This window comes from Vulpes vulpes, chromosome 15 (assembly GCF_048418805.1).
Source record: "Vulpes vulpes isolate BD-2025 chromosome 15, VulVul3, whole genome shotgun sequence".
Classification (NCBI taxonomy): Eukaryota; Metazoa; Chordata; class Mammalia; order Carnivora; family Canidae; genus Vulpes; species Vulpes vulpes.
In genome coordinates, this window is record NC_132794.1 from 41,761,956 (window position 1) to 41,774,378 (window position 12,423).

The 12,423-nt window shown below is 38.8% G+C and overlaps 1 protein-coding gene across 7 annotated transcripts in view; it reads left to right on the forward strand.

Annotated features, from left to right (window-relative positions):
* FMN1 (formin 1) overlaps window positions 1–12,423 on the forward strand; it is a 420,196-nt gene that overhangs the window by 234,304 nt on the left and 173,469 nt on the right. For all 7 annotated transcript variants that reach the window (XM_072738177.1, XM_072738178.1, XM_072738176.1 and 4 more), the window contains one exon: window positions 757–907. In XM_072738177.1, coding sequence (XP_072594278.1) covers window positions 757–907 — 151 coding nt within the window. The remainder of the gene's footprint in view (window positions 1–756; window positions 908–12,423) is intronic.

A 12,423-nucleotide genomic window follows, 5' to 3' on the forward strand; every position in this document is an offset into this window, starting at 1 on the left:
TTTTAAGACAAAAACAAAAAACAGAAACAAAAAATACAGCCTCCCCATGGCTGCATTAGTTGAAATCTCTGTGGGCCTGGTACAATGAAGTTTTTTGGTTCATTTTCATTGTTGAATATAACTGTTGTTGGGGAAAAGTATTATTAAATCAAGTATTTTTAAATGAGCTCAGTCTATTCACAAAGTATGGGTCCTGCCCTAAGTTAACCTGAGCTAATCCTAAAAACCATTTTTAGAAATACTAGAAAGAGTCCTAAGAGAGAGTAAATCTTTACCTTAGTCGAAGGTGAAGAATTTTATTCTTTTTAAGAATTTTTTAAAAGAATTATCCCATTAATATCTCAGAATTGGTTATCTTTTCAGCATTTATATGATGCTCATTTTCACCCATGATGGAAAGAAACGCCACAGACTGAGGGAGGAACAGCTTACATGGCCTCAATCCTGTGAATCCCAGGGTTTCTGGTCCCACATGATCTCTCTAGATCTCTCTCTCTCTTTGATTGTATGTGATGATCATTCGTTTGTGGAAATGGGTGTCGGCTTTGATGTTCTAGAGTATATTTTGACATTAAAAAGTGTAACATGAAAAGCTTTTCATCAAGCTTTGCTAGAAGGAAATATAAATAAATATATATTGTATATATATTCGTGAGTTATATAATTGTATATATAAGTGAGTTATAAAATGAATAAGAAATTACATGATATTCTGTTCTGAGGTTAATGTTTACCTTGTCATTTTTCTCTTTTAAGCCAAAATGCTACACCAACCTTATGGGATTCCTTAGAAGAACCTGATATTCAGGATACTAGTGAATTTGAGTATTTATTCTCCAAAGACACAACTCAGCAGAAGAAAAAGCCTCTGTCAGAGACTTATGAGAAAAAGAACAAGGTCAAAAAGGTATTGAGTGACTCTAGTAATCATTCTCTTTTTTTGTTGTATGTGGGAATTCATTATGTGCTGCTGGTTTGCTATCATTCTGTTTTCCAAAAATGTTTTGGAAGGTTTTAAGTCACTGATGACAATAGGGAGTCAATAATTTGAGAAATCTATGCTTGTACTTTCAGTCATGTCTGAATTTTCAAACTTTTCTTAATTTAATCTAGACTCTTTTCAGCTAATAATTCTATTGAAAAAATATAAAATTTAACTTGCAGTCAGTGGAAGTAGGCCATATATTATATGGAAAATATGTTTTACTTATTAACTTATTTATAAATCCATTCATTTAACAAATATTTACTGGGAGTGTATTTATGCTTGGTTTTATTTTAGGCCCATGTGATTCAGGATGGTAACTATTAGTCACACGTGGCTGTTTACATTTAATTTATACAATTAGATAAAACTAAAAATTCAGTCCTTTAGTGGCACTTGCCACTTTTCAGTTTTGTTTTTATGGCTAGTAGCTACCATATAGCACAGATTTTTTTTTTTAAGATTGTCATTATAAAAAGTTTTATTGAATAGTATAGTATGAGCATCTGGGATTGTTTGATGAGGAAACCCCAAAGACCTTTGCCATGTGATACTTACATTAAAAATCAATGTTAGAAACAAAACATTAAACTACGCAATAGAGAGGGTAAGGAAGATGAATTTTGGCAGGGGCAGGGTGAAGGGGCGGGAGGAGGGCTTCAGTTTTAAGTGGAGTGTTCAGAATAGTCCTCACGGAGAAGCTGACTTCTGAGCAAAGACATGAGGACCTGAAGTCAAAGGCCACCAGCTATACATCAGAGAGCAAGTTCAAGGTTCCCCGAGCAGTCACCCAGATGTGAAGTTCAATGGCAGCTGAGCCATGCACTGCTTGGGCTGTGCAACCTAGGTCAAAGTCCTTCCTCTCTTTGCCTCCATCCCCTCACTGTAACCTGAGATAATGACTACTCATATCATACTTATTATTCTAAGTAGTTATTAAATGAGGTATGCCTCCATATCTCTCTTCAAGTGGAGGCAAACCTGTAGATCTTTTGGGCTTGATGGTCTTGATCCTGGTGGGTGTATTCAGTGAGCTTATGGCCTATGCTAAAGCTGGGATTTTAGTTTTAGGGGGAGAAACAGGGCACCTGGGTGGCTCAGCGGTTGAGCACCTGCCTTCAGCTCAGGGCATGATCCCAGGGTCCTAGGATCGAGTCCCACATCAGGCTCCCTGCAGGGAGCTTTCTTTTCCCTCTGCCTGTGTCTCTCCCTCTCTCTCTGTGACTCATGAGCGAATAAATAAAAATTTTAAGGAAAGAAAAGAAAAAGAAAAAAACCCGAGCTGAACCAATGCCAGAAAACTCTGAGCCTGCCCTCTGTGCTCCTGGTCACATTTCACACATTGAGATGGATGCCTTGGTCTCTTCCAAGAGTCAGATTTTTTTGTTGTTTCTCGTAAAATGAAAGTGAAAGTAAATTGCAGAGGTTTTGAACAGCTGAGGAGTTTCAGCATCAGAGGCCCAACTTCTTCAGCTTAACCGCAGAATGATTCCCACACAAGGTGACCAGGATGAACCCTGGCCAAATGGGTCTCATTTCTAATGATCGGAGTGGAGTGTATGTTAGAGATTTAGAAGTCAAACATTCTGAATCTTGGTCGTGGGGGCTCAGCCAACTTTGAGACCTACATGGGAATACCTCCTAAGCAGAGCTAGTCTTCATTCCTCGGCCCGCTCGACATTCCTAGTTCAGAAGCAGCTGTCAGAACTGTCTAAGCTTCTGCTGAACTCAAGACACTAGTTTCTATTTCATCTTCTATAATTGCATTTGAAGTTCCTGACTGTCACCGGCAGTGGTTATCAGTAAGAAGTTACATATATTCTTAGGCTGAGCCAGGGATCCTGTTCTATAATATCTTATCATCTGAGGATTAGAAGGAACCTTACCAATCAGTGAATTCAGTGCCCTCATTTGGCAGGTGAGAAACTGATACCTAGAAAGATGACGTGACTTCTTGGGTTTGTACACCGGTAATCAGGAAAGTGTTGGTGACAACAGACACTGGAGAGGATGTACAAGAGCCTCAGGATGTGTCTTCAATTCCCCTTAATTTAAACATGGATTTGCCATGTGAATGATGGTCACAGATTTTATTGAGATAACTGAGCCAATGTTTATAAATGAGAGGGGTCATTAACAAAATCATCAACAAAATACAGCTACACTTGTGCAAATCCAAAATATTTCCTATACTGTAAAAGTATAGGAAAAGTATCCCAAGGTATTTTTTTTCAGATTCAGTCTTCCAGTAGGAACCTAAATCTTTGAATAAAAGGATGCTTTAGGTATAACTCCAACAACAAGATATTTAGATTTAGAGCAGTTTTCCTTTGAATGTATCAACCATTCTAAATACCAGCTGTAATACTTAGATTTGTATCCCATACTTGGGCATGTGCCATCCTCATTTGTGACACCAAACCATTCTGACACTGCAAATATAGCAGTCTCCAAATTGAGAACCAGAGCTGAAAACATCAGCTCCTGTTGGCACCACCAACACTCAGTACTGTCTCCTGTATATTTTTTTGGTCCCTGATAACCTCAGAACACGTCGTTTCACTTTCCCACACAGATCCCTTTTCTATGAAATGGGGAATATCAACCCTTTACAGGTTTGTTATGGGGATAAAATGAAATCATGGTTATGAAATTACTTTAAGTGCTTCCTAAGACTATGTATTAATAGTCTTAGTCTGTGAACCAATGAGAATGTTTTATGAAGAAATTCTTGAACATCATTGTTTCCCGAGGTCATTGAGGAGTCTTAAAATATTAGTATGTCCATTTCTGGAAATATCTGCAAATGGTGATCTCTAGACCATTCCTGTTTTTCAGGATTTATAGAATTCTACAACTTCTCTTATTGACACATGCAGACATCTGGTAGGTAGTTCATCTTACACTGGTTTATATAGTCTTTTGCCCTGTAAAACAGAGTTTCCACTGTCAATATGCCCATACTTCTATAGCCTCTGAGTTACATTTGTTCCTAGGGAAAGGTAGGTCACCTTGACAGGAGCCAGGAATGTGTCTTCATCGTCTTGAGAGTCTTTCTCCCGGTACCTGTCGAAGAAGTGGCTGCTCTGATAAACTTTCCACTTGCTTTCCAAGCCCACCCTACAACTTTCAGAAAAATCAGCATGACCTGTCACTATTTTTCCTCTCTTGAGATGCCAAGATCTCACTTTGAATTATAAATAATCTCTGTGCTTGTTCCCTCCTCTGTAAAGATACATAAAATCATTCCCCTCCCTTTGCCTTTTTAATAGATATTTCCTAAGAATTAATAAGATGAAGACTACTCCCTGAGCACTCCGGGTGAGGGTGGGGACGGGGACCGCTGGGGAGGGGTTGCAATGCTTCAGCAGACACAAGTCTATTGAAACTTCCTGGAGCCAAGAGCCTTCAGTTGTAATTTGGTCACTTTGGCCAGGATCATAGCTGTAATTCTCAAATCCCAGACTTGGTGTCTCAGTTTAGCAGGGAGGGGAGAAGGGTGGAACGAGAACGTTGTTTGGAAGCCTGAACATAAATCTATAGGGTTTTCATACCTGTTGCCTGCTAAGTTTATATAACTTCAGCTTTTGTCAGCTTTTGTATACAGAAATGATTTCTCTGGGCTGCCTTAGTAAGGTATGTGCTTTATTTTTTTCTCCCAGAAGCGGGGATAATTTGCTTTATATTTCTCATGTGTTTGAAAAATGAGCCGTGAGGTTAGAGGTTATCATCGATAGAAATGAGTGAAATAACTTGCCCATGTGTTGATGGCACCAACATATATGACCTTGAGGTCACTAGCGCTGTGTCCAGATTCTGGAATGATAAGGGCTTTCCTGTTCTTCAGCTTAAAGGCCCCTGACTGGCCAGAGCTACTGAAAGCAAATGAGAGCATCTACTCCATGACTGGCACCAGTTTACAAAAGTTGTGCCTTGCAAATTTTATTTGGAAATAAGGTGGCCCAGAAAGTTAAGTTGTATTTTGACTTTATTTGCTTATTAAAAAAAAAAAAAAAAAAAGTGGCTAGAGCTTGTCGATTATTGAGATCAATGATTCTTTCAGAATGTTAAATCTGAATATTATTTTTGGAGCCCAGCTGTATTTCTCTGTTGGCTGTTGAGCAGTAACCCTGCGGACTCCAGCCCCTGGCCTTGTCATGAGGATGCTCATTACGTCCCCAGCCACAAGAGGGCTCCTTAGAATGCCCAGACACTAGGCTTAGAGGCACTGCTTTGAGCAGGGAGAAGGGGAGCCACAGAAGAGTTAACTGCCCCTCAGTGACCTCCTTGTTAAGTCTTGTTAAGTCTCTTCATTGTGGACCATGAGAGCAAATTATCCCCACAAAGTATCGGGAGCCAAGTGTGTATTAAGAAGGCTTGTAGGTATTAGTAGAATAGAAATTATTATTTGACATAGTTCCAGTGCTTAGTTAGCATGAATGATCGCAGTATAAAAATGCGTGCTCTGTTAGGATTAGCCCCTATGTAACTGATCCTGGAATCACCTTCACAACATGCTTGCACGCATGCACACACACAGAGCTCTTTAAATCTTCCATATCTAAAGGGAGGGGAGTTTTAAAAAAAGAGTGAAGATATATTCAAATATAGATTTTGTTTTAAAAAACAAAAAAATCAGGCCACCTGGGTGGCTCAGTGGTTGAGCGTCTGCCTTTGGCTCAGGGCGTGATCCTGGCTTCCCTCCCGGCAGGGAGCCTGCTTCTCCCTCTGCCTGTGTCTCTGCCTCTCTTTGTGTGTGTCTCATGAATAAACAAATAAAATCGTAAAAAAAAAAAATCTGATTAGATATAACAAGATAGGCTAAGAGAAAATCATTCCAAATATTTATTTTTTTAAAAAGCATCCTTCCACCTGGTTGAAGAAAGTTTTGAATTTTTGCCTGTATTTTTCTGGACCTCTTTTTTTATTTATGCTGAATTTAGGCCCTTTTCTAAGACTTATGACATGGACTGGAGCTAGACAGTGATGAGTGCCAATGTAGTGAGTCCCCTGGCCTCCACTTCTGAGCTAAAAGTATGTGAGGCTATAACAAGAATAGGTAAAAATCGTACAGGTGCATTTAAGTCACAAAATCAGGTCGCTGGGTACTTTCTCAACTGAACTTGTAAATGCTTTGCAAAGTGCACACATCTTCAGTATACATGACGGTCATGTGCTCACACAGGTACATGCTTAATGTGGACAGAAATAAGTCTTAATTAACCTTGCATTTATGTAATGTATTTCAAGTGAAGATGACAAGGATTTCAACAGCAATAATGTACATGATTTTGGTTGAGTGTTTGGCACATATTAACTTATCTCATTGTCACAAGAACCCAAGAAGAGGGTTACTGCTATTATTCCCATTTCGCAGATGAGGGATTGTTAGCCTAGAGGGGTTATATAACTTTTCCAGCCTCGCACAGCTTTTTAGTGGTAAGGAAATGGATCTAACAACCACCCCAGAGCTTGTGCTCTTAATTACTTGGGTTTGATGGTCTCAGTTTAACTACAGGTACTGACTTGAAGTTCACTTGGAGAAGGCTGACCTGTATTCCTTGGTCATCGTTTAGTGAAAGAAGCACTGGCTTTGGTGTCATTAGGCCTGGTTTCTATGTCTGGCTCTGACCTTAGCCAACTGTTGAATCTTGGGCAAGTTCCTGAAATTCTCTAGGTCTCTGTTCTCATCTGTTTAAAGACACAAACTTTAGATGAATTACAACGATCCATTGTTACTTCCACCTTGAAAATAGAGGCACTCAAGATACACCAACTTTCCTTTTACTTACTAGAGAGAAGACAGATGAGGGCTTACATGTGAACCAGCATCTTAGCACTCAGCCCCCAGGCACCATCTGCTAGATCAAGCCACTTGATACCATCACTCCATGTTGTGGGAGTCATAGATATGTGGGAGCTCAGGGAATAGTTGTCAATAACCCCCAATTTAAGAGACATAAATGAACTGGAGAATTCTCTTAAAATAAACTAAGTTTCTTTATGTACCGGGGTGTTGAAGGACTGGGAATATGATGGGGAAAATTGCAATGGAAAGGCACCAGAGGTCTTGTCTTCGAGGTAAGTAGTTAGCAGGTGCTGTGTGTGTGTCCAGTCACGTCACATTTCTGGCCTGAGTCTCTGTAATGGTCATGGCATCCAAAGTGCATGTTTTTAAAGATGCTTTCCAGATGCCGAATATCAGATCATATCTGTGTGGACACCTTCACGCACACACACATCTTGAAACCAAGTGTGTACAAGTGTGGGAGCAGAAAGAACCTGCACATTTGGACTGTGCTTCCTTGGTGAGTAGCATGGGATATAATGCACGCAAGCCTCCTGCTTCAGTTTTTTTCCCTCAAAGATGTGGTGTTCTCACACTTGTCTCCACTCAATAGAAAATGCATTTGGCCACATCTGCCACTAGTCAGCCTGGCCAGCCCCCCACCCCTAGGCTGGTTTGGCCCTCCACCATCCGCCCTCCCTCCTCTTTCAGAGTGTCCGGGATCCAGGGGCCAGCCCAGAGTTCAGGTTATACCAGACAGAGCTGCCCATGTGTTTTTCAAGACAGTCTAGCTTGACCCCACGACTATGGCCACACTTCCAATTGTTGATAAAATACCTTTTGGCCCAGAGCTTGATTTTGGTTAGGCCTGACCTGATTTCTCTCCAGCTGAGGCTAATTTGCATGGCTGTAAACACGGGCCTTACAAAGCTCACCAACTGTGATAAAAGCAAAGGAAACCTGAGACCACTGGCAACTCCAAAACCCGCCTTCGCCTTCTGGGCCTGACTCTGAGTCACGGCTCAGCCAGGGAGGGAGGCTGCCAGCATGCAGCAGCTAAAGAAATGTTATTCTGATTGATCTGATTAGGGCAGCAAGGTTAGCCATGGTCAATTTACAAAGACAGTATGAGAAGAAATCATGTGTAGAGCCATGTTATGGGTCAGCGAGGCCCCTGCCAGAAGTTAAGAAAAGCCCCAGCTCTGCCAGGACCATTATCAGATCTCCTGGGTGGGGTACAAATGAGACTGGAAGGTTAGGGGCCCCTCCAATGGAATGAATGACAAAAGGGATTGGGCTGAGAAGAGCTAGTGAATCATGCTTGCTTCCAGCTGGATTGCTTAGCTGCCAAGCCCCTTACATGTGAGTGGGAGAGACTAGGAGCCCCCCAGTCCAGTGTGAGAGGGACTGTCCTAGCTTCTCATTGTGATGGAAAGGAGAGGGTGGAAAGGCTAATTTGAGAAGAACATGAGGCTCTAGATTGACCCACCGAAGCAGCCAGATGGAACCTATTGGGCATTCTGATCCCTTCCTCCACCCAGGAGTGGTTTAATTGGGATCTGGCTCCAGGCTCTGGTTACTAAATAACCTGAGTTTTAGTGTTTTCATTTTCATTAATTACCTTTTATGCTAGGTACCTTATTAGTCAATTAGGCATTTTGCATGTGCAAAATATCCTAGGAGGTGAGAAGGGGGTCTTTAAAAATAATTTAGAGCTGCAAGTACCAGGGGGTTAATTCATGACCTAATTATCACATCACTTTTTACTTTCTTGTAGACTCTTGTACAACTTCCTTAGTTTACAGCAAGCACAAAAACTAACTTTTAAACTTTGCTTTCAAATGGTTATTGCATTTATATTGATTTTGAGGATTTTGGATCCTACACTCTGGGCGTGGTTCTCTTCTTCCCTGTCCAACTTAGGAACATAAATGGTACTTACAACACTGGGATAAGGTGCATTAATTAACAAAGAATTATTTAAAATGTAGCCAACTGAAAGCCATATTACTTGAGCTGGGGCTCATTATAGATAGTTCATTCTGTACTATAATTATGTTACTAATGGAAAAAATGAGACATTGAGATGGTTGCTTAGAGAAGAATGTGATTCAGAATGTAGCAGCAAAATGTCTAAAGTATACAATGTTTAGCCTGATTTAGTTAGACCTTGGAGAAACTGGACCATGTGATGTCTTTGTTTTGTATTACATATCCTCTTGGGGTGTGGCGATATCCACATAACTCAGCCCTGTAGGATGCAGCCATTCATTTGCCACCAGAGGAAGGGGTAAGCCTCTGAGTTTGAAGGTACATGTGGAAGGAGATAGGTACAAAGTCCCTGTGCTTGTCTGTGAGTCCTGTCACCTGAGATCTTGGGGTTTGCCCCAGAGTCACTCACCAAGAAGCCAGTGGCAAGGCTGTCGTGGAGGCCTGAGCTCTAGGCCTCTGACTGGCTGTTTCAGCACACCCAGTACACCGAGAGTCACAACTAGTCAGGACAGAAGAGGGTAGTGTAGTGGTTCAACATGGGTTTCTTTCTGACTCATCACTGTATCCATGGGGAAAGGCTCTTCATCCTTCTAAGGCTCCTCTGTACAATTTCCTCCTCTATAAGGTGAGAATAATAATAGTACCTACTTCAGAGGGGACTCGAGCAGAGTTGCCATTTCTAATTCAGTGATGGCATCTGAGCCCCTAGAGAGCTATAGGAGGTCACTTTTACTCTATCCTTTCTGTGTGTGTCCCACTGGGACAGGACAATGTGATTTTTTTAATGAATTTAAATTGGATGCTCAGAGGTGAATGTCCTCAAGGTGTGCCAAGAGAAAACAATGTAATAGAACAAAAAGGTGAGAAAATTTGCCTCTATTTTCTAGTACTATTTTTATTTGGCTTGGTAATCCATGTTTGCAGTACAGTTTTAAGTGTGCCAGCTGTTGGCAGGGACATAGGTGGCCTGCATGAATCCTTTTAGAACATGTTAAGCTACAAATTAATATAAGCATGTCTAGAATGGCTGATTTAGGTGATGATAGAATTTAAAGTATGATATTTTAGGTTGGTTTTCATAAAAAAAATAGACTGAATAGCTATTATACTTTAATTTTCATCAGCATTATACATGGATGTAATTTTAAGACATAAGCAGTATTATGGGGCACCTGGGTGGCTTAGTCAGTGAAACAGCCAACTCTTCAGCTCAGATTGTGATCTCAGGGTTGTGAGACTGAGCCCCGCATTGGGCTCCATGCCAGGCATGGAGCCTGCTTAAGATACTCTCTCTCTCTCCCTCCCTCCCTCCCTCCATCTGTCCCTCCTCCCTTCTCTCTTTCTCCCTTTCTTAAAAAAAAAAAGAAAAGAAAAGAAAAAGAGTTAAGCAGTATTAAAAGGCTTAAGAAAATGAAAATGTCCTGCTAATATCAATAAATTTCAAGTGTTTTTCATACAGACCACATCCTCTGATCAAACTGAAATTATAAATAAATAGAAAGAGAACTTAAATATGCTAATAACAAAAACCTCCTTGCCTTTTAAATTTTACATTAATACCTGTAAATAATTCATGGATCAAGAAAGAAGTTATAATGGGACTCAAAAAACACATTTAACTCAGAAAATAAAAATATTGGTTATCAAGACTCCTGGAAATGTATGATTATAAGTGTTTATATTAGGAAAGAAAAAGGTAAAAAATAATTTAGCTTTCAAAATTAATAGCTAAAAAATGAAGCCAAAGAAATTAGAAAAATCATTTAAAAATCATAGGTTAAATGACAAGAAAAGCCATTTTTTAGGTCAAATGGGATCAAATATTTACAATTTCATATGCTTCAACCAAATTTTTAAAAATGAGAATGGGAATTTTAAAAACTTTTAAAACAGTACAAAAGATCAGTAAAGTTAAAGATTTGTTCTTTGAAAACGATAAATTGACACACTTTTGGCAGGATTGAGCAGAACAAACATATATAAAAATACTAGGAAAGTAAAAGTGAATATAACTACAAGATGTAATAGAAATGTATAAGATATAAGGGAATACCATGAACAAGCTTTTGCTAATTAAAGAACATGAAATAAACAACTTCCTAGAAAAATATGAATTAACAAATCAGAATCCAAAAGAAACAGAACACCCGAATGCCTATAAATATTAAGGAAATTGGATCAGTAATTTAAAATCTCCCCACAGAGTACCAGATGGTTTGATTACATCAAACAGTTCCTTCTTACACAAAATGCTTTAGAGACTAGAAAATGATGTTACACTCAAAGCTGGTATATAGTCTTGCTAGCAATATCAGACAAGGACAGGAAGTAAAGAAACGTTACAGGCTAATTTCTCCAATAGAGATGTGAAGATCCTAAATAGCAGATTAGCTAATTGAATCCAGCAATGGATAAAAATTACTGTATTGAAAGCATTAAAGTAGACCTAAATGAAAGGAGAGATATTCTCTTTATGAATAGGAAAACCAGTATTATAAAGATGTCAGTTAACCCCAAATTGATATCTAGTTTCAAAGTAATTCCAATCAAAATCTAAATAGGATTATTTGGAGTTTGACAAGCTTATTCTAAAAATTTGTGTGAAAGAGCAGAGGTTCAAAAAATAATGTGACAAACACAACCTTAATTGTGATGTTTAGTAAAAAAGTCACAATAAAATAATTCCACTGGCCTGAAGTTAAACACATGAAAATCCAAGGAATTTTATAGAATCATATATGTATCTGTAGCAAAACTATTTTTCCTTAAGTAAGAGAATAAGAAACATAAAACTCAGAAAAATAAAAAAAATCTGAAAAAGAAAAATCAGGATACTTATTCTATCTCATATCAAGAAAAATAAGGTAGTTATGGTATGGTAATAATTGGCACAGAAAACTAAACAAAGATTAATAGAGTTGAGGGTTCAGAAGCAAAAATCAATATATGATAAATGTGGTATCTCAGTTCAGTGGGTAAAATTGACTATTAAGAAACATTGTAAAAATTGAATATATATATATGTGTGTATATATATATATATCCCGAAGGAAAGAAAATAGATCCCTCCCTCATATCATGAATAAAAATCAATTCCAGATGCATCAAGTACATGAAAGGAAAAAGTTAATAGTTTTTAAAAAGAATATAGGAGCCTATGTTTTAACCTCACATGGAAAAGACACAAAAAGTATAAATCAAATAAGAAATATGTGCACTAAAATAAAAAACTCCTGTTCATCAAAAGATAGCCCAAAAATATGAAAAGATAAGCTGCAAGCTTAGGGAAAACATTCATAACATATGTAACTGAAGAAGAATTACTCTCCAAAATATATATAGAATTTTTACTGATCAGTAATCAGTTGATCACCTTCTACTAGGAAAATAGGCAAAAGACATGAAAAGGCTTGTCCTGGAATGGTCAATGAACATGTGAAGAGATAATCAGCAAGTCAGCAACTAGGAAATGCAGAGGTCTCATTTTATACCCACCAGCTTGGGAAAAATTAATAGTAGAACTGTGAAATTTCAGAGGGATGTGGAATGGTAGGAATTCTCAGTGTGCTAATTGGGAAGTCAAGTGTTGCATGCACTTGGGAAGCACGTTGGCTTTACCTGGTTCATGTGAACATGTACACCCTCTGTTCAAACTTCT